The sequence below is a fragment of the Myxocyprinus asiaticus genome, chromosome 12 (genome assembly GCF_019703515.2).
Source record: "Myxocyprinus asiaticus isolate MX2 ecotype Aquarium Trade chromosome 12, UBuf_Myxa_2, whole genome shotgun sequence".
Classification (NCBI taxonomy): Eukaryota; Metazoa; Chordata; class Actinopteri; order Cypriniformes; family Catostomidae; genus Myxocyprinus; species Myxocyprinus asiaticus.
In genome coordinates, this window is record NC_059355.1 from 13,277,806 (window position 1) to 13,301,351 (window position 23,546).

The following is a 23,546-nucleotide window of genomic DNA, read 5'->3' on the forward strand; positions in this document are numbered from 1 at the left end:
ATTAAAACTTTAATAAAATGAAAATAGAATTATTTTAATTAATAAAATTTTTCAACAATTGTTTTTTTTTTTTTTTTTTTTTTTATAAAATCCTCACAGCACAATCCGAAACACTGGAGATAATAATTACAGTAAATATTACATTACTATACATTTGTAATATGTTGTTGTCTTTTCCTCTTTTCACGTGTACATTTAAATTGAGCTTTTATTTTGGCATTTCTGTGTGTTTTTGACAGTAGTATCTCACCTCCAGATAAGCAGTTCGCTACATGGCCCAGTGTAATTATTAATCCCCAAAGAGCTACACACAGTGTATGTGTGTGTGATGATCATGATGAGGTGCTTTCAGTGTATGAGCGGCTGTTTCACACATTCACTTTGAAGTATTCAGAAAATGAAAATTATATAATTACCAAATTAAATCGGAGCCTTTTGCGGTTTAATAATCGCACAAGGACATATCGCAATTAATGTAATTCATTGTGCATTTAAACATTAATTTTCATTAAAAAACTTTTTTAGTTGTTTCAAAATGTGAAGACTCTGACAGTGACAAAACAATATTAATTTGTGTATTTGACACCAATCCTGAGTCCTGATCATTACCATATTTTTGTACATGTAACAAAAACCTTGAAAGTGACACAGAGTTTTTTATACTGAAATATTTTCCAGGACAAATAATTATTTTCCAGGACATATAGGTATTTTTTCTCATTTTCCATGACTTTGCCATGACTGGAAAACTGCATTGCAAAATTTTCCAGGGCACATGGGAACTCTGATTATACTCTAAGATGTAACTACAAATAGTTTAGTATTTCATTGTATTACAATTGTTGTTACAATTATATATTAGAAGATATAACACATTATAAGGTGCATTATGAGACATTACAAATGCATTATAATGCATTAAAATTCATTAAAATATGGGCGTCATAGAAAGTGTTACCCATAATCTTTTAGGAATAATCCTGTTTTCCATGATATGACCTCTTTAAAAAAAAGACACCCCCATGTTAGTATATTATAAGAGGTTAAGTTCTTCAACACAAAAGCTCAACTGTCTGCTTTCCAAAAATACATCCTGACATGGGAAAAGAAATCTTGACAAACAGCTGACAACTGAATCAATAGAACTGAACACTGGGACACATGGTTTCATCTTTATACTGACAGAAGGAGCAAAAATGTTCTGGTGCATTAACTGCAAATGAGTCAAACACAGCGTGATTCGATTATACTTTAAACACCTGTTAAAATGAGCACGACTCCAGGCAGGAGGAGACATCAGGAGCAGTGATCTGGATTGTTTGGAGATGTTTTGTACAGCAGGTGTGCTGGAGTGATTAGTGCTGTACCCTGCGGCTGTGACAGCTGTCCATCACTTAGTGTGATACACTGAAGTTCTGCTTAAACAGACTTGGGAGGATTCTCGCTAGAAGTAGTTGTTGCACTCCGTCACAAACAAGCACACTGGCCTAAAAGATCAATGCAACCAATTTCCAGGAATCCATAGACAGCTGGTATGTTCGGAAGGGAAGAAAGCATGTAGTATGTATACAGTTCACAGTATGTGATTATTTACAATGCACAGAATTCGATCTGATCTTCCAATTTTAGGGTGACAAAACAAATGCATAATTTTTAACATAACTTTTTTGACTCATTTTATCTGACTGACAAAAATAGGGCTGATGATTAACCGCATTAATTCAGTGTGATTAATTATATAAATATAACATGTTAAAACAAATTAACGCAATTAATCATGTCCCCGGACTGTAGTATGGAATATTCCTTCCATCAGGGCAATTCAAGCTTGCAGCACCAGCTGTTTTCAGCAGGGGACAGTAAGCGAAACTCCAGCTGCATAGACAACGCACAGCTGTGCAGAGAACAAACCACAGTCATCCTTGCTTGCATTCAAGCATAGCTGGACGGAGTGCAATTCTGAATGCAGGTATCTTGAGTGTTTTTCTAAGTTTCAAACTATGTTTATCTTAACACAGTGACCTAAAACGCTGCTTATGATGTGATGCAACCAAAAAAGCGTCTGTCTGACGCAGGTGTACCTTGATGTGTACCTAGAAAAGCCCTTATAATTAATCTATCTCGGACAGATTGACAAATTCAATTGCAAAATTGATTGCTAATGCCACTTTTTGTATTGTCTTATCAATGCTTTAATCTTCTACCACAATAATGTAATTAATTTTAATTATCTGAAATATTATTTTAATTATAATATATATATATATATATATATTATATGTGATTAATCGCAATTAATTCAATTAATTAATATCACCATATCATGTAATTAATTCAATTAAGAATTCTAATCGATTGCCAGACCTATTAAAAAGTTCAAACTTAAAAGTGCAAAATAAGCATGTTTTGGCTAATAGCCAAACAAACAGCTTTTAAAATAACTCAATAAATAAACAAATCAATTATTTAATTAATTAATCAATAAACATTTTTATTTATGAGACAACTGGACACCACATCTGAAGTTATCTGAAAACATACTGGGTCACACTGCAAAGTGCATACTGTTTTATATCCAAAAATAGTAGGCAGAACATTTATTACAAAGTGTGCACTAAATAGTATGCTTGAATTCCATTCTAAACATAGTGTGTACAGTTGAAGTCAGAAGTTTACATACACCTTAGCCAAATACATTTAAAGTCAGTTTTTCACAATTCCTGACATTTAATCATAGAAAACATTCCCTGTCTTAGGTCAGTTAGGATCACTACTATATTTAAAAAATTTGAAATGTCAGAATAATAGTAGAGAATTATTTTTTTCAGCTTTCATTTCTTTCATCACATTCTCAGTGGGTCAGAAGTTTACATACACTTTTTTAGTATTTGGTAGCATTGCCTTTAAACTGTTTAACTTGGGACAAACATTTTGGGTAGCCTAAGTTGCTAGAATTTTGGCCCATTCCCCCAGACAGAACTGGTGTAACTGAGTCAGGTTTGTAGGCCTCCTTGCTTGCACATGCTTTTTCAGTTCTGTCCACAAAGTTTCTATTGGATTGAGGTCAAGGCTTTGTGATGGCCACTCCAATACCTTGACTTTGTTGTCCTTAAGCCATTTTGCCACAACTTTGGAGGTGTGCTTGGGGTCACTGTCCATTTGGAAGACCCATTTGCGACCGAGCTTTAACTTCCTGGCTGATGTCTTTGCTTCAGTATATACACATAATTTCCCTTCCTCATGATGCCATCTATTTCATGAAGTGCCCCAGTCCCTCCTGCAGCAAAGCACCCCCACAACATGATGCTGCCACGCCCATGCTTCACGGTTGGGATGGTGTTCTTTGGCTTGCAAGCCTCACCCATTTTCCTCCAAACATAACAATGGTCATTATGGCCAAACAGTTCCATATTTGTTTCATCAGACCAGAGGACATTTATCCAAAAAGTAAGATCTTTGTCCCCATGTGCACTTGCAAACTATAGTCTGGCTTATTTATGGTGGTTTTGGAGCAGTGGCTTCTTCCTTGCTGAGCAGCCTTTCAGGTTATGTCGATATAGGACTCGTTTTACTGTGGATATAGATACCTGTCTACCTGTTTCCTCCAGCATCTTCACAAGGTCCTTTACTCTTGTTCTGGGATTGATTTGCACTTTTCGCACCAAACTACATTAATCTCTAGGAGACAGAATGCGTCTCCTTCCTGAGCTGTTTGATGGTTGCGTGGTCCCATGGTCTTAATATTTGCATACTATTTTTTGTACAGATGAACATGGTACCTTCAGGTGTTTGGACATTTCTCCCAAGGATGAACCAGACATGTGGAGGTCCACAATTTTTTTCTGAGGTCTTGGCTGATTTCTTTTGATTTTCCCATGATGTAAGGCAAAGAGGCACTGAGTTTGATGGTAGGCCTTAAAATACATCCACAGGAACACCTCCAATTGACTCCAATTAGCTAATTGACTAATTTTCTTTTTTTGGAATTTTCCAAGCTGCTTAAAGGCACAGTTAACTTAGTGTATGTAAACTTCTGACCCACTGGAACTGTGATATAGTCAATTAAAAGTGAAACAATCTGTCCAAACATTTTTTTTTTGTGGAAAAATTAGTCATGTCATGCACAAAGTAGATGTCCTAAACGACTTGGCAAAACTATAGTTTGCTAATATTAAACCTTTGGAGTGGTTAAAAGATTTGTTTTAATGACTTCCACCTAAGTGTGTGTGAAATTCTGACTTCAACTCTGAACACAGCCAGTGTGTTTATGTACGTGTGTGCTGACCTGTTTTAGCTCATCGTGTGCAGGTGTATCAGAGAAGCAGTAATGATGAAACAGGCCCATCTTTTGACTCAGGAGGCAGTTGACCACATGAGCACGAGCATTGTGCCAGTGTACCAGTCTGACCAGACCTTGATTCAGAGAGCTTCCCAGATCCACTGACCAGTTATACGTGTACATAGTCACCTGTAAAAACACAGAGGGACAGCTGTTAAAGTAAATACGAAGGACACTAAACCATAAAACTACAAATTCACAGATTTAGAAATTTTGCTCACAACTGACCTTCTTATTAACCATGTGTATGTAGAGGAAGCGCTGACGTGGAGCCACGCCCCTCACGGCCTGTCCTGGGCTCAGCCAATCACTGTGCTCCAAAGCCTCAAATCGCTGCAGACCCTTATGAGCTTTAAGAAAAGACAGTGAGAGAATTACATACGATGAAATAGGAGATATAAGAGACAGAGAGCAAAATTTAAAGATTCAAAAGGGGAAAGGCAATTTACAATTGGCACTCTTGAATCAATACTATTCAGTTTACCTTCAAAATATGCACTCTACAGGGGAAAAGTGGTTTTGAGAATGCTTCACTTACTCAAAGCTTAAGTGTTTGAGTTCTTCCATGTTAAAATAATTTCTCATATCCCATCTTAATATGCAGAGATAGCTACAAGTAAACCATTAATAGGTTGATTTAAAAATTAGGGCTGTCGATTTAATCAGTAAGATTAATTATATAAAAAAACAATGCATCAAAAAAACTAAAGCTATTATAATGATATCCCTGGGCCATTGAATCTTCCAACCATGTGAGCAGTTTAAACATGAAGTACCACCTGTTTTCAGCAGGGGGAAGTAAGGGAAACTCCACCTGTATAGACAACGTGCAGCTGTACAGAGAACAATCCACTAGTTACAGCACAAGATGAGAAACTCTTGCATTCACAGTTGAATAGAGCACAATTCCGAATGCAGGGAACTCGATATTTGTTTTTCTAAATTTCAAACTACATTTAAATTGACACAGCAACCTAAAAATTCTATTTATGATGCGACGCAACCAAAGTGAGAAGCAGTTGTATGAAGTATCCATTTGTCATACTTGAGTAAAAGTAAAGTTACCTCCATGGAAATTTACTCAAGTAAAAGTTAAAGTAGCTCACGAGAAAACGACTTAAATAAAGTAACTGATATTAAATTTACTTAAGTATTAAAAGTACAAGTAAATTGCATAAATTACGGAACAGTTCATTAAACCCATGGCAACTTATATGATTGGTGGTGCTCATCATTTACTCACCCTCATGCCATCCCAGATGTGTATGACTTTCTTTCATCTGCAGAACACATACAAAGATTTTTAGAAGAATATTTCAGCTCTATAGGTCAATTCAATGCAAGAGAATGGTGCCCAGACATTTCAAGCTACAAAAAGCACATTAAGGGAGCATAAAGTTATCCATACTACTACAGTGGTTAAATCCATGTCCTCTGAAGCAATTCAGTTGGTTTTGGGTGAGAACAAACCAAATTGTAACTCATTTTCACTGTATATCTTGCCATTGCAATCTCTAGGCATGATCATGATTTCAAGCCTGATTTCACTTTATAGTGCTTGACGCATGCGCAGAGCCTTAGATGGTGCTATAGGAGGTGTAATCGAGCTTGAAATCCTGATCACCAAGGAGACTGCTAATGTCAAGATTTATAGTAAAAAAAGGAGTTGTATTTTGTTCTATTCTCACCCAAAACCAATTGGATCCATTCAGAAGACACTGATGAAATCACTGGAGTCTTATGGATTACTCTTATATTGCATTTATGTGTTTTTTGGAGCTTCAAAGTTCTGGACACCATTCACTTACATTGAATTGACCTACATAACAGCGATATTCTTCTGCAAATCTTTTTTTGTTTGTGTTCTGCAGAAACAAAATGAAAGTCATACACATCTTGGATCGAATGAGGGTAAGAAAATTATAAGAGAATTTTCATTTTTAAATGAACTATCCTTTTAATGGCGCATTTAAGTCACATCAGAACTATCATATTTATGGGATGAGTGTAAATGAACACCACAGTCCATAAAAATTGGAACATTGAAGGAGGGAGTTGAGTCATATTAGTGACCAGAACAGAGACTTGTGGGGGTGGGCTCTTTTCATTTGGGCCAATAAGCAACCACACAGCAACCACACAGAACACCCTGGCAACTGCATAGCAATGTGCTGAAACACAGTTAAACAACAGCATAGCAACAACCTGACAACCACCTAGAACACCCTGTCAACTACAGAGCAATGTGCAAAAAACACAGAAAACAACTTAGCAACAGCATAGTAACAACCTGGCAACCACATACTGTAGCAATGTGCCAAAAACACACAAGAGATCACCATGACAACTGCATTGCATGCCCTAGCAACCATCCAGAAAACCCAAGTTACCACATACTGTAGCATAAATATGCTACAAAGCAAATATAACACTTTTGCCACCACCAGAAAACTAGTTTTGCTTAGGCAAAGACCATTCACATCTTCATAAAAATATAAAAATAAATAATTATGGACATATTCATGAGCAAATATCAAAATAAATATTGTTGGGCATTTTCATGAGCGCTGGTAATTATTCATACACATCATATCTTGTTTAAATGTAAAATGTGAACACATGTGATTGACACTTGTAGGAACAGGTCTCCTGGAAAGGCGGGAGACTGATCGCACATAACTTCATTATTTAACAGCTTTCATAATGTTTATGCCTAAACATATCAAATTAGTGAAAAAAATTTTTTTTTAATTACATAAGCAGTTTCTTGTCTTCCCCAGTGGAGACAGAACACGTAATCTGGTGTGCTTTGCTTGTGATTTTGAATCAGATTCGTGATTCGCAAAACGAATCATTCAGACCGCTTTTTGAATCTTTTTGTTCAGTTCAAAGGAATCAAATTTAAAAGATTTTACTCTTTCAATTCTTTCAAGGAATCACACATCACTATCGCCGATCTGCATGCATCTTTGCATGTACAGCTTCTATTTTGTTTGCTGTGTTCAGTCGCAAAAGTAACGAAAGTGTCTGGAGAAATTAATTGGAGTAAAAGTATCAATATTCTCTTCAAAATGTAGTGAAGTGAAAGTAAAAGTCCAAAGAAATATTTATACTCAAGTATAAAAAACAAAACAAAACTGTACTTAAGTACAGTAACAAAGTATTTATACTTCGTTACACCTCTGGTGAGAAGTCCTAAAGAGTCTGTCTGAGGCAGGTGTACATTGACACGTCCTTGGAAAAGCCTTTATAATAAATCTGATATAAATCACTCTCTCTACTATTATTCTGACATTTCACATTCTTTTTTACATTTTCTATTGATTCAAAAAAACAAAACAAAAAAAAAAAACACAGAGAAAAACACAACATATACACACCGAATCAACATTTTACTTTTAACCCTCATTAATATCCCTCCCCAAACACCAACCCCACCCTACCCCAAAGAACACCCCTGTGGTCACATAAAATAATACACGTACACATACACATACAATTAAATTAAATATAAATAAATAAAAATAAATAAAAAATAAAATATATAATAAACATGCATAATTAAACTAAACGTCTCTCTCCTCATCCCTTCCCCTAGAGTCCTCCAAAACCACCAAATACCTACCCCACTTCCTGAAAAACAAGTCCTCCAGCCCCAGCCTTCCATCTATCATCTTCTCAAAAGCCACCACCCTTCCCATCTCCGCACACCACTCCGGAAATGGTGGCGCTCCGTCTGACTTCCAACCCCTTAAAATAATTTGTCTGCCACTCATCACGCCAGTCAAAACCCAATTTTTTAGATATTTGTCCCCTGAATTTATAACTTCCCCATCGCCCAAAATGCAAAGTCTGGGGCAAAGTTAAATTTGAGTGCCCAGAATGTCTCACAAATAATTCTGAACCTCTAACCAAAAATCTTGGATTTTAACACATCCCCAAAAACATGGGTCGTGTCTCCAACTTCTGATTAGCATCGCCAGCAGGTGGGTGTGTCTTTAAGACCAAGCCTATATAATCTAGAGGGGGTCCAATAAAATCTTTGTAAAATCTTAAATTGCATAAGGCGAACCCTTGCATCTCTAGATGCAGACATGACATTTTTCAGAATCTTAGTCCACACTCCATCCTCCAATACTAAATTTAAATCATTCTCCCATAATCTCTGAATAGAAGTTAAAGCTCCATCCCCCAGACTCTGAATCAGCAGGGAGTAATACACTGATGCCTCGTGAACTTTCCCAAAAGCGGTAAAAACCTCTCCCAAAGTATCTGCCATTTTAGGGGGGGTGTGCTACTCCCAAAAACAGTACAGAGCATGTGGCGCAGCTGTAAATACCTGAGAACTGGGAATCCCAAAATGATGACCCAAATTCTCAAAAGATCTCAACACTCCACTCTCATACAGGTTGCCAAGTGTAGCAAACCCCCTCACAATCCACTCTGACCAACAGAAAGGGGACTTGTTGATACACAATTTTGGGTTAAGCCATATGCTTAAGGCAACATTTAAATAAATGTCCGAATTGAATACTCTGGCCACTCTTGTCCAAATCATGTGCAAATGTAAGATAACGGGGTGTAACTTAACTTTTCCGGTTAGATTGATAGAAATGGTTTGCAATGGCGAAATAGGGGCAAGGACTTCCTGTTCTATAGAAAACCAGGGAGGGGCTCTTTCAGGTGGAAGCGACCATTGAGCCAAATGCCTGAGACCAAAACGCTTAATAATAAAAACAAAATCTTGGGTAGGCCAGGCCCACCTTTGTCAATCGGCCTATGTAATCAATCTGTAGCATAACATCTGAAAAATTCAGCGGCAAAACCATCTGGCCCTGGAGACTTGCCAGTAGGCAGGGCCTTAATTACCTCGTCAATCTCCTCCAAGGTTATCTCAGAATCAAGTGAGTTTTTTTGCTCAGTCGTCAATTTAGGAAGTTCTAATGGTTCCACAAAGTTTCTAATATCTTCATCAATAGATGAAGACGTGGAGCTATAGAGATCAAGATAGAATTCTTTAAAAGCATTATTAATATCAATGGCCGTAGTAAAAATTTCACCACCAGCAGATTTCACTGAGGGAATGGTAGAAAAAGACTCTCTCTGCTTTATATATCTAGCCAAAAGCTTCCCTGCTTTGTCCCCTGACTCAAAATATGACTGTCTTGCCCTGAATAACCAAAACAAAATAATATTATATCTGTATTTCAATCGTGTCAATTCTCTGAGGTCGTCAGATGAGTTTCTGCGCTTCAGCTCTGCCGCTGCACTTTTAATATTCCCTTCCAACTCCACGAGTTCTCGTGCTTTGGATTTTTTGATGAATGAGGCACACTGTATGATCCGACCCCTAAGAACCGCCTTAAGTGCCTCCCAAGCCACGCCCACAGAGGATACTGAGGACCAGTTGGTCTCTATATAAACACTGATTTCAGTCTTTAACATTTGTTGTAAATCAGGATTTTGCAAAAGGGATACATTAAAGCGCCAACTATATGATTTATTTTTCTCTGTATGTGGCAACACCTCTAAACTCACCAGGGCGTGATCTGAGACTAAGATGTTTCCAATTTAGCAGTCAACAACAGATGAAATGAGGGACTTAGATATATATATATATATATATATATATATATATATATATATATATATATATATATATATAAAAAAATCTATTCTAGCATAAATGTTATGGACTGATGAAAAAAATGTATAGTCTCTACCAGATGGGTTCAAAAGTCTCTAAATATCTGCGAGACCAAGAAGTTCGTTGAGAAAATGTCAAGAGTACATTTCTGCAAATTCTAGGCAAAGGGTGACTACTTTGAAGATGCTAAAATATAACACAGTTTTGATTTATTTTGGATTTTGTTTAGTCACAACATAAATCCCATAGTTCCATTTATGTTATTCCATAGTTTTGATGACTTTACTATTATTCTAAAATGTGAAGAAAAAAAAAATATAATAAAGAATGAGTAAGTGTTTCAAAACTTTTGACTGGTAGTGTATGTATGTGTATATATATATATATATATATATATATATATATATATATATATATATATATATATATGTATATATGTGTGTGTATATACGTATATATGTGTGTGTGTATATATATATATATATATATATATATATATATATATATATATATATTATATATTGTCTATTGTGTATTCTACATATACTTTTTTCTTTTCAATATTTATCTATTTTTTTATTCAATTTTAATTATTTTTTAAAAGTCTTGTTGCTGTTTTTGTATTGTTGTGTACTGGAAGCTTCTGTCACCAAGACAAATTCCTTGTATGTGTAAGCATACTTGGCAATAAAGCTCATTCTGATTCTGATGTGTCACAGTTTCTCTAGTGGGCTTACACACTTCTGCTTCACTATGATCAAAGACTGAATTCATCAATAGATTAAAATCTCCTCCCAATATTATATAATGAGGGGTGCCAGCAGCTTGCAACATCCTTTCAAGATCTATAAAAAAGCCCTGATCATCAGTGTTATGTGCGTAAATATTAGCCAAAATCAAACTTTGCCCCTGAATTTCTGCTAAAACAATACTGACTCTTCCTGATTTATCTTTGATCTGTTTGAGAAATTTGAATTGTAGATGTTTACTTATCAATGTAATGACCCCCCTGCTCTTACTTGAGCCCACACTAAAGGAAACATGTCCACCCCATATCTTCCCAAATTTTTCAGCTTTCTGCTGGGAAAGGTGCGTTTCTTAAATAAACACTATATCACATTTCTTACGCTTAAGAAAAGAAATAACCTTCCTTCTTTTTATAGGGTGCCCCAATCCATTCACATTCCATGTGGAGAGAGATAATCCCCTCATATTAACATTTGACATTTGATACAATAGAAAAAATAAATCGTGTGTCAAAAACATGATTATACAGACCACATTTCAACATTATTGCAACAATCAAACCCCAAACTCCCCCCCGATCCAAACAAACAGAAAAAAGAAAAACGTGTGCACGACAGTGCCAACCGGCGTCAATCCCCCTAAACTCAAAAGGTCCAAGTACACATACGAGAGTCCCAGACTGAACTGACTCAAAGGTGTGTTCCTCCACAAAACAAATTCCAGCTGATATAAAGCCGTTCAGTTTCCTCAGACAGACAGACAATTGTTCAGTGAGCCAGTTGTTATGAGTTCGGCAGATGATGTAATCATTCTAATGTCCCTTAAAAATATTCCACAAAAACAAACTCCAGCCAACAGGAGACATAAGCACAAAGAACGAACAGATTCAACCACAACTGTCCCGAAGGAGTGTTATTCAACAAAACAAGCTCCAGCCGCTAGGCGGAACCAGCACAAAAAAACAAAAAAACAGAACAGGCGCCCCAGTTTCTCGAATGGTCAAGTGTGTATTGAGCGAGTCAAATTCACTCGGAGGCTGCATAAAATAATACGCCATGACTTACTCCGTCCGTCAATTTATAAAAGACATCCGGAAACATCAGTGCAAAAGCGATCTTCCATTGATGTAAGAGTTTCTTACTTTCATTCCTTGAACCGATCATGTTTCTCTCATCGAATTTGCAAAGTCTGGGAACAAGAAAATATTGTGATTCTTCCAAGAAAGCTTTCCTTTGCTCTTCGCCTCGCGTAACAGTAGATCTTTAATGGATGATCTCAGAAATTTGGCCAGAATTGATCTGGGCCTGTCTCCCTCAACAGATCTGCGAGCCAGGACTCTGTGAGCTCGCTCGATTTCCAGTTTATGGTCTGTTATGTCGAGCAGACACGGGAAGAGCTCGTCAAGAATTTCACCATATCTCTGCCCTCTTTATGCTCAGGAATTCCAACAATTCGTATATTGTTCCTTCGATTCCTATTTTCGAGATCTTCCAATTTTTCCAAAATGGATTCCAAATCTGTTTTTGACCCGGGCGGATTAGCAGATAATTCCCTTTCCGATGACTCCAGATAATCGATCCGTCTTTCAACTTCTGCCACTCTTGTGACCAACTCAGAGAATTTTGTTTCATCACCGTAATCGATCGACGTATTACAGCAAGATCCTCCAAGTCAGCAACAACCTTCGTCAGCATCACCGAGATGCTGGACAATTGACGCTGAATTTCTTCTCCTGACGTGCCATCCAAATTGAGTCCCCAGTCCGCAGGCCCGCCAGAGGTTTCAGCTAGATTACGTAAGTGTCTTTTAATGTCTCCAGAGTCTGAGGATTTTGACTTCTTTGCCATGTTTACCTCAAAGAACAAATATGTAACTGGGTGTATCAAATCTCACCGAATTAAACATGAAAATAATTAAAAAACTAGCAAAGTGCGCAGAGCCAGTCGCTCACACGTCTGCTTCTCCCATGGCATCACGTAACATTTCACATTCTTAAAATAGTGATCCTAACTAACCTAAGACAGGGAATGTTTTCTACGATTAAATGTCAGGAATTGCAAAAAACTGAATTTAAATGTATTTGGCTAAGGTGTATGTAAACTTCTGACTTCAATTGTAATTTCACAGGATTTATTAATCGTGGATAATGTTAATTAGGTTGGCTTGAAAGAGCCAACATACTGATCTACTATTTAAGCTTATTATTATTAGGTTGGATTGAAGGAGCCAACCTACTGATCTACTATTTAAGCTTATAATTAGGTTGGCTTGAAAAAGCCAACCTACTGTTATACTATTTAAACTCATTATTATTATTAGGCTGGCTTGAAAAAGCCAACCTGCTGATATACACTTTAAACTTATTAGGTTGGCTTGAAAAAGCCAACCTGCTGATATACACTTTAAACTTATTAGGTTGGCTACTGATCTACTATTTAAACTTATTATTATTATTAGGTTGATTTGAAAAAGCCAACCTACTGATCTACTACTTAGGCTTATTGGCTGTGTCTCGTTTCGAAGGCTGCGTGCTAGGTAGGATGCGTCCTTTGAAGGCTGCAGTATACCGAGCATCCTCCTTTAAACAAATCTCATTTAAACGAGACGGCCTTCGTAGGACAAATGGAAACGGAATGTAACATGGTTGCTATGACAGCACGCCACTCTTTAACAAGCGCTTCAAGTGAGAAGGTAACAAAGTCCCTTTAGAAGGGAATGAATGAGGTACATTTTAAGAGAGTTATAAAGATGTAAAGAGAAAAGAAAGTAGATTTTACAGGTGTAATTTTAGTCTAATACTTTATTTTAATTTTATATTAATATAATAATACATATTATATACTCCGCACCCAACTGCTGAGGTACTCCAACTTGGGAATTAACAGTACTTGCGTCTGAACATCATATTTACGGGCAAATTGGCGTTATATTTTTAAGACATTTCTGTTGAAGCAAAGAATTGTGGGTTGTGAGTGCCCACGAAGGCAACTGTATACAACCTAGCAACCATTTAGTGCACCCTAGCAACCAAAATATATTGACTGCCATTCAAAATGGCTCAGATGGATATCTCCTGATCAGAATGTCATAGAGTCTTCAGGTTTGACTCATTACACTCAGTCCAGCAAGCAGCCTTTTTTGTTATCACCCTGGAAACTGCCTAGCAACCAGATGTACTTTCCCTAGCAACCAAGTATCAAAACACATATTGTATCTCTGCACCAGAACATCGTAGAGATTTCAACTTTGGATTATTTTACTCAGACCAGCAAGAAGCCTTTAAATATCATGGTGTAAAATACTTAGCCAGACCCTAGTAACCATTTAGTGCACCCTAACAACCAAAACCCATTGACTTCCATTCAAAATGGCTTAGATGATATCTCCTGATCAGAATGTCATAGAGTCTTCAGGTTTCACTCATTACACTCAGTCCAGCAAGCAGCATTTTTAGTGTCACCCTTGAAACTGCCTAGCAACCAGATGGACTTACCCTAACAACCAAGTAGCAAAACATATATCTCTGCACCAGAACATTGTAGAGACTTCAACTTTGGCTTATCTGACAAGGAACCTTTAAATATCATGCTGTAAAATACTTAGCCACACGCTAGCAACCATTTAGTGCACCCTAACAACCAAAACCCTTTGACTTCCATTCAAAATGGCTTAGATGATATCTCCTGATCAGAATGTCATAGACTCTTCAGGTTTGACTCATTACACTCAGTCCAGCAAGCAGCATTTTTAGTGTCACCCTAAAACTGCTTAACAACCAGATGGACTTACCTTAGCAACCAAGTAGCAAATCACATATCTCTGCAGCAGAACATCGTAGAGACTTCCGGGTTGGGTCATTTGACTCAGGGTAGCAAAGAGCCTTTTGAGTATCACCTTGGTAACTGCCTAGAAACCAGATGGGGTTACCCTAGCAACCAAGTAACAAATCACATATCTCTGCACTACAACATCGTAGAAACTTCCAGTTTTGTTCATTTGACTCAGGGTAGCAAGGAGCCTTTTGAGTATCACCTTGGTAACTGCCTAGCAACCAGATGTAGTTACCCTAGCAACCAAGTAACAAATCACATATCTCCACACCAGAACATCATAGAGACTTCCGGTTTCATTAATTTGACTCAGTGTAGCAAGGAGCCTTTTGAGTATCACCTTGGTAACTGCCTAGTAACCAGATGAGGTTACCCAAGCAACTAAGTAACAAATCACATGTCTCTGCACCAGAACATCATAGAGTCTTCCGGTTTCGTTCATTTGACTCAGGGTAGCAAGGAGCCGTTAGAGTATCACCTTGGTAACCGCCTAGCAACCAGATGGGGTTACCCAAGCAACCAAGTAACAAATCACATATCTCTGTACCAGAACATCGTAGAGAATTCCGGTTTCATTCATTTGACTCAGTGTAGCAAGGAGCCTTTTGAGTATAACCTTGGTAACCGCCTTGCAACCAGATGGGGTTACCCAAGCAACCAAGTATCAAATCACATATCTCTGCACCAGAACATTGTAGAGACTTCCAGTTTCGTTCATTTGACTCAGGGTAGCAAGGAGCCTTTTGAGCAGCACCTTGGTAGCTGCACAGCAACCAGATGGGGTTACCCAAGCAACCAAGTAACAAATCAAGTCTCTGCACCATAACATCATAGAGACTTCTGGTTTCGTTCATTTGACTCAGGGTAGCAAGGAGCCTTTTGAGTATCACCTTGGTAACTGCCTTGCAACCAGATGGGGTTACCCAAGCAACCAAGTATCAAATCACATATCTCTGCACCACAACATTGTAGAGACTTTCAGTTTCGTTCATTTGACTCAGGGTAGCAAGGAGCCTTTTGAGCAGCACCTTGGTAGCTGCACAGCAACCAGATGGGGTTACCCTAGCAACCAAGTAACAAATCAAGTCTCTGCACCATTACATCGTAGAGACTTCCGGTTTCGTTCATTTGACTCAGGGTAGCAAGGAGCCTTTTGAGTATCACCTTGGTAACTGCCTAGCAACCAGATGGTGTTACCCTAGCAACCAAGTAACAAATCAAATATCTCTGTACCAGAACATTGTAGATACATCCGGTTTCGTTCAATTGACTCAGGCTAGCAAGGAGCCTTGTTAGTATCACCCTAGCAACTGCCTAGCAACCAGATGGGGTCACTCTAGCAACCGAGTAGCAAAACACATATCTCAGCACCAGAACATCATAGAGAATTCTAGGATGGGTCATTTGACTCAGGGTAGCAAGGAACCTTTTGAGTATCACCCTGGTAACTGCCTAGCAACCAAATGCAAAAGCCTAGCAAAGCAACATTCTAGCAACATGCTAAAGCATGCTAGCAATGTCTAGCTAAGTGTTCAAACATATTAGCAACATTCTAAAACATGTTAGCAATGCCTAGCTAAGCATTCTATCTATCAATAAGCTTTCAGACTAGGCTTTTTCAAGCCAACTTAAAGTTTGTCCTGACAATCTTTACTTCTCTAGTTTATAAAAATACAACTGTTCATTGTTTGTTCATGTTAGTTTATATTAATTAAAGTTAACATGTACAACTTTTAATGTTAAAAATGCATTAGTATATGTAGAAATCAACTTTAACCAAGAATAATAAGTGCTGTAAAAGTAATATTCTATGTTAGTTCATGTTAACTTATGTAGTTAACTTACAGTATGTTATCAAATTCAACTGTATTGTAAAGTGTTACCGAACCTGTTTGAAAACATTTGAAAAGTCCTTATTTCTGCAATTATGTTTGGTGATGCAGAAATTAAACACTTCAGCATGAGCATGTTTTAAATCTGTCAAATATTTTTTTAGCCACATTCAGTCATCACCTGTACACAAGGTGGAATTTGAAAAAGTGATGAAAATCAATAAGTTTGAATGAAATTGCACATGCAGGTATAAAAATTATTTCAAATTCACGCATGTACTGTATACATCTGTGCTGTTTAAGTGTTTTTGTGGAGTAATGGAGTCCGCTGTCCACTATGCAGCAGTGAGGGCCGCTCGGGGCCAAACTTACATGTGCACCTATTTAGAACTGGACTGTTCTCCTCATCTGAACTGTCTTCTGTGGGCAAACAGAAATGAGCACACAAAGCTTTGCAAGAGGACACAACTCTGTGTTAATTCCGCATTCACACACACTCACAAACATTCATGCATGCAAGCAGGGAAACACACTTACACACATCTATGCACACAGCTTTGCAAGAGACAACACAGGTAAAAGAATCAAACAGAATAGCAAGACAACTCAATGCTAATTGTTCACTAAACAATTTTAGGCTCAGCAAAATCAGATGCATGTAAAAGAATAAAACATATGTTAGCAGGATCAGCTGAACAGCAGAGTTATATGGCAGCAGTGGAGTGATTTAAAGAGAGGAAAACTAATGTAATTTATAATCTAACTGTAAGAAACCTGTTAAGGGCTGTTCATGCTGAACATGTTTTGTGTCCGTCTGTGCTCTTTTTCCATTGCTGTTCTATGTAAACATGCACTAGAAGGACATCCTTGACTGTTACACCACGTCTTACAAAGGAGCAAATCATTATATTTTGACGCTGTGTCAGGTAATAAACAAGACTGTCAACTTTTAAATGTGTGTTTCGAGAGAACTGCGTTCTTTTACATGCGTTGCACTAGCATTTTTAGCGCAAGGCGCCGTTCAGTCTGAGCAAGCCCTTAGACAATAAACAATAGCATTAAAAGGTGAAGTGTGTACAGTAATTTCTTTGCCACTACCATAACTAGTGCTTTTACTAGGGGGGGCCAAATTTTGAAGGGATGTGTGAAGTTTTCTGCTTGATCTCATGAAATTTATGTGACCATGGTAATATTTTTGCAAACCAAAATTAAGTGCTGTATTACACGTTTGGCAGTAAGCGAGTGAAAAAGCAAAAAAAGCGAGTGAAATGATGTTGTAAGAAGATGAGGTTTGTAAGGTGAATTTTAGATGGTTGTTTTAATGAGTAAAACTTACTTTCCTAACCCTAACTTAAGCCTAAACCTAACCGATAGTGTCCTAAAAGATAAATGAGAGATGAACAAAACAGACATCCTTATTCTTAACCAATGCCTAAACCTAACCGATCGACATGAAAAACAAAAAAAAATTCTGAAGCAACTATGTCATTTCGGTTTTACTTTCACTTTAGTTTCTAGCATCCTTGGCTGGGCTCGAACTGCGCTCCTCTGAGTTCAAAGACCTACAGTCTATCAGGTGAGCTACCACGAAAACTAATCACGCTGGAATAAGTGTGTTAATGTAGGTGGGTCTGTACAATCATTAAAATGTATAGTTTTTCAAACGATGCGTTAGAGTAAAATGTGTTTTGATATCATACCGTGTGAGTAATAGAGCAAAAAAGTAAGTGTTTATAAAGTCATAATCAGCCACTGTAGTCGTTATTTGTGTGACAGTGAATAAAACGCATAATTGTTGTAGTGCCTCTAGTGTTCATTTCACAAGGAAACTGCAGCAAAATGTAGAATTCAGCACTTAAAAGTCAGTTTGAAAAATACAGTTAAAGTTAAATGTAGTTCATTGTTTATATGTAATCATACTGTATGTTTTTGGGTGTGTAGTGTGTTTGACTGGATGACATCAATTATGTATAAATTATCTAGAGAAGTTGCTTCAGTCTGTAAGTCGCAGAACCTTTCGGTGATAAAACAAACAGACATATATCTTAGAAAATAGGGTACTTTTAGGTGCTTTTTTAGACATTTTTTTGGAGCTTGACAGACATTTTGTATGGAATAGAGCTGCGTGAAAATTATTTAAAAAATTCGCTTTTGGGTTCCACTGAAAAATATGTGTTTGGAACGATACGAGGGTGAGTAAAGTGAACTATTCCATTAAACCGCGATAGGAGAAAGTATTTTTAACAATTAAAAAATTACACACTTCACCTTTAACAATTCTCTGTCCTTTTATTTTTTTTAAGGACAGTAGAGAGAAAATGGTTAGCAGCAAGATGTACTGTTGACCGCAGAATTCAGTAATAATCTTACTTCAGTTAAAACCTCACCTATAACCTTAAAGGAATAGTTCACCCAAAAATTTAAATTCTCTCATCATTTACTCACCCTTATGCCATCCCAGATGTGTATGACTTACTTTCATCTTCTGATCTTAAATGAAGATTTTTAGAAGAATTTCTTAGCTCTTTTGGTCCATAAAATGCAAGTGAATGGGTGCCAAAATTTTGAAGCTCCAAAAATCACATAAGTCAGCATAAAAGTAATCCATACGACTCCAGTGGGTAAATACATATCTTCAGAAGCGATATGATAGGTGTGCGTGAGAAACAGATCAATATTTAAGTCCTTTTTTCCTATAAATTCTCCTCCCTGCTCAGTCAACCTCCACTTTAACTTTCACTTTTACATTCTTCTTCTTGTGTTTTGGTGATTCACATTCTTCATGCATATCGCCCCCTCCTGGACAGGGATAGAATTTCTAGCAAAAATTAAATATTAAACTGTTTCTCACTCACACCTATTATATCACTAAGAGGTATAACGCATTATAGATTATGTTTAACACCTAATTTTATACATTACAGAAGAGTAAGCAAAAATAGTTGAGTATCATAATGTATTTTAAATGTACTTATAATCAGCCTATTTATGAAAAAGATACAACTGATTACAATGTGTGTTATGAGGCATTAGTTAATCATTTATAATGCATTTTATACACATAGACACATATACAGTATACTGTACTGTATATACATATACATACATAGCCTTCTTGGAAAGACCTTAAAATCTGTAAGAGTGTGTAATATATATGATAGGAAGATAAATTGCTGATCAAACATGAGAGGTACCTTGTTCTGAGCTACAATGCCATTGGCTAAAGTTGCGACCAATCAGAATGAAGCTCCTAGTGGTGGCAGGTGGTTGGCTAATGTGTTGGATGATTGACAGCGGGCTGAAGATGTCTCCCTGAGGACAGCTTGCAGCACACACAGGAAACAGATCATCAGTTACAGCATCTCACAGTACATTACACAGCTAAGAAACATTTACCAACACAGAATCAGCTAGTCTGATAATTTCCAAAACAAAAAGGCAGAGACAGTTTTGACAGTTTGATGACTGCAGTGTTGTGATTTCCTCACCTGGTTCTTTCAAACACTTTGACTGTGGTGTCATTGGCCAGTGAACTGACCAGATTAACAATTTCTGTGAGGATGGAGGGCAGCAGGAAATGATGGCTGATTTCAGCTGCACAATGCTGCACAGACGGACAATCTGTAAGAGGACAAGAGAATATAACAGTTAGTTCAGATCCTTTAATCTGGTTGTACAAGCAGCATTCCAAAAGTGCAAATAGCTATTTTTAAAGCACTGTACATTATCCTGCTTATTAGTATTACACCAAATTACAAATAAAGAATATGTAACATTGATTTGCATTGAAATTGTTACTATGTAAGAAGAAAGAGACCACGGAGGACCCAGAATCTTGGCTGATTCCCAAATGTGTGGTCATCATTGAAAAATATGAATAGTGTAATTGACCAGTCAGAATCGATTTCTCCAGAGAGCCATATAATAATCGATAATAATGCTGCGTTTGTGTCCCGTCAGAATTACTGTAATTGCTCATACCGCCAAAATGGATATATGTGTGGATTTGTTTTTGATGACATCAAAACATTTTATCGCTATATTCATTTACTCTATATGTTCTTATAAAATGTTTGAGAACAAAGAAAACGCTCCGGGTAACACTGGCTATAATAAAATGGCATTTCATACAGTAATATTTGTAAACTATTGTTCCTTTAACTGTTTAGGCCACTGACATATTGGTTCTTTTTACATGATGTCACAATGTCCAAGTCGGAGCTTTCATAGAATATGAGTGAGCGTTTTTTACAAGTCGAAATCTCGTATTTATGGTCATTCCGACATGAACATACTTTATCAGTTTTATTAAAGCATTAATCATAGAAGCAGCTGTGATTTACCTGCAGCATCAGTCCAAATCACAGCCATGCAGATATTCAAAAGAACAGCACTCTTGTGTAAATGTAATATTACTTAATTATGCCTAATTTTAAATTCCTTGAGGGCAAGACACAAGAGGGAACGGAGACAGAACTAAGCAGCTGTCATGACTCACTCAGTTTGTTCATGAAGGTGACCCAGGGCAGGTATGTGGTCTGGTAAACAGGGTGAAGAGTGCCTGTATCTCCTTCCTCCAGGTGGGCTGCATGTCTCCTGCACACACACAAAACCTAGTGTCAGTTCAGAGAGTCTTAAAGGGATCATATCATAGAAAAAGTTAATTTAATTGCAAACAAATCAAGTTCTGGAATGTACACGCAAAGCTTCTCTCATAGCACTCGTGAACACGCAACAGAAGATTTTCATTGAAAAATTCCTTGCATTTCGGGTTGTTTCTAACCAAAATCTATCATATGCCTTCAGAAGACATGGAATACGAAGATCTAATATAAAATATAAATGCTAAAGATCACAAATAATATGATTCAGTAAATCGGACAACCTGCATATTTCTGTTTTTTTTCAGTGCACATACATATGATGCATGCAATTTTCTCCTCAAGGTGGCGCTATCGTTTCAGTGATTGACTTGACATTGCTATTTGACGAAGAAGCAACATCGAAGTAAACTACAGCAAGTACTTTTGCCATTTGGTTATACTAATGAAAATGCAAAAGTTTTCCGTCTATTTCGACTAAATAAGTGCTTGAGTAAATACATACAGTTGAAGTCAGAAATTTACATACACTTAGGTTGAAGTCATTAAAACTCATTTTTAACCACTACACAGATTTCTTATTAACAAACTATAGTTTTGGCAAGTCGTTTAGGACATCTACTTTGTGCATGACATGAGTAATTTTTCCAACAATTGTTTACAGACAGATTGTTTCACTTTTAATTGACTATATCACAATTCCAGCAGGTCAGAAGTTTACATTCACTAAGTTAACTGTGCCTTTAAACAGCTTTGAAAATTCCAGAAAATGACGTCAAGGGCAATTAGCCAATTAGCTAATTGGCAAATTGGAGTCAATTGGAGGTGTACCTGTGGATGTATTTTAAGGCCAACCTTCAAACTCAGTGCCTCTTCATGGGAAAATCAATAGAAATCAGGCCAAAAAAATGTTGGACCTCCACAATTCTGGTTCATCCTTGGGAGAAATTTCCAAATGCCTGAAGGTACCATGTTCATCTGTACAAACAATAGTACGCAAGTACAAACACCATGGGACCACGCAGCCATCATACCGATCAGGAAGGAGACATATTCTGTCTTTTAGAGATGAACGTAGTTTGGTGCGAAAAGTGCAAATCAATCCCAGAACAACAGCAAAGGACCTTGTGAAGATGCTGGAGGAAATAGGTAGACAAGTATCTATATCCACAGAAAAACGAGGCCTATATCGACATAACCTGATTGGCTGCTCAGCAAGGAAGAAACCAATGCTCAAAATCCACCATAATAAAGCCAGAGTACAGTTTGCAAGTGCACATGGGGACAAATATCTTACTTTCTGAAGAAATTTCATCTGGTCTGATGAAACAAAACTTGAATTTTTTGGCCATAACGACCATTGTTATGTTTGGAGGAAAAAGGGTGAGGCTTGCAAGCCGAAGAACACCATCCCAACCGTGAAGCATGGGGGTGGCAGCATCATGTTGTGGGGGTGCTTTGCTGGAGGAGGGACTGGGGCACTTCACAAAAATGATGGCATCATGAGGAAGGAAAATTATGTGGATATATTGAAGCAAAATCTCAAGACATCAGTCATGAAGTTAAAGCTCAGTCGCAAATGGGTCTTCCAAATGAACAATGACCCTAAGCATACCTCCAAAGTTGTGGCAAAATGGCTTAAGGACAACAAAGTCAAGGTATTGGAGTGGCCATCACAAAGCCCTGACCTCAATCTGATAGAAAATTTGTGGGCAGAACTGAAAAAGCGTGTGTGAGCAAGGAGGCCTACAAACCTTACTCAGTTAGACCAGTTCTGTCTGGAAGAATGGGCCAAAATTCCAGCAACTTATTGTAAGAAGCTTGTGGAAGGCTACCCAAAATGTTTGAACCAAGTTAAACAATTTAAAGGCAATGCTACAAATACTAACAAATCGTATGTAAACTTCTGACACACTGGGAATGTGATGAGAGAAATAAAAGCTGAAATAAATCATTCTCTCTACTATTATTCTGACATTTCACATTCTTTTTTTAATTTTATTTTTTTATTAACAACTTTTATTAATTCCCTTCAACAAATTAAATAAACATAACAGAAAATACGGAATCAAATTATATCAAATTAAACCCTTCCCCCGGAACATTCTGCTTCCACTCGACACAAACACGCACCCCAGTGGTCATAATTATTTAGAAACATAAAAAAAAAAAACATAAAAATTATACTTTAAAAAAAACAATAAGAATGCACACACACATTTAAAACTACAAATCCCTCTCCACTGCCCCTCCCCGAGAACCCTCCAAAAAGGCCAAATATCTACCCCACTTCCTATTAAACAAATCTAAGTTTACTAGCCCTTCTACATGTCACCTCCTCGAATGCCGCCACCCCACCCATCTCTGTGCACCACTCCTGAAATGAGGGTGCGCCAGCCGACTTCCATCCCCTAAGAATAATACGTCTGCTGATCATAACTCCGGCTAGGACCCAACTTTTTATGTATCTATACCCTATATTAATGACTGCCCCATCACCTAAAATACAGAGTCTGGGGCAAAATAAAATTTGATTGTCCAATACGTCAC

At 37.3% G+C, this 23,546-nt stretch overlaps 1 protein-coding gene across 10 annotated transcripts in view; it reads right to left on the minus strand.

Moving 5' to 3' along the window:
• szt2 (SZT2 subunit of KICSTOR complex) overlaps positions 1 to 23,546 on the minus strand; it is a 182,615-nt gene that overhangs the window by 47,274 nt on the left and 111,795 nt on the right. For all 10 annotated transcript variants that reach the window (XM_051711348.1, XM_051711341.1, XM_051711340.1 and 7 more), the window contains 5 exons: positions 20,894 to 20,991; positions 19,884 to 20,016; positions 19,590 to 19,717; positions 4,568 to 4,689; positions 4,286 to 4,468 (listed from right to left, as the gene is read on the minus strand). In XM_051711348.1, coding sequence (XP_051567308.1) covers positions 4,286 to 4,468; positions 4,568 to 4,689; positions 19,590 to 19,717; positions 19,884 to 20,016; positions 20,894 to 20,991 — 664 coding nt within the window. The remainder of the gene's footprint in view (positions 1 to 4,285; positions 4,469 to 4,567; positions 4,690 to 19,589; positions 19,718 to 19,883; positions 20,017 to 20,893; positions 20,992 to 23,546) is intronic.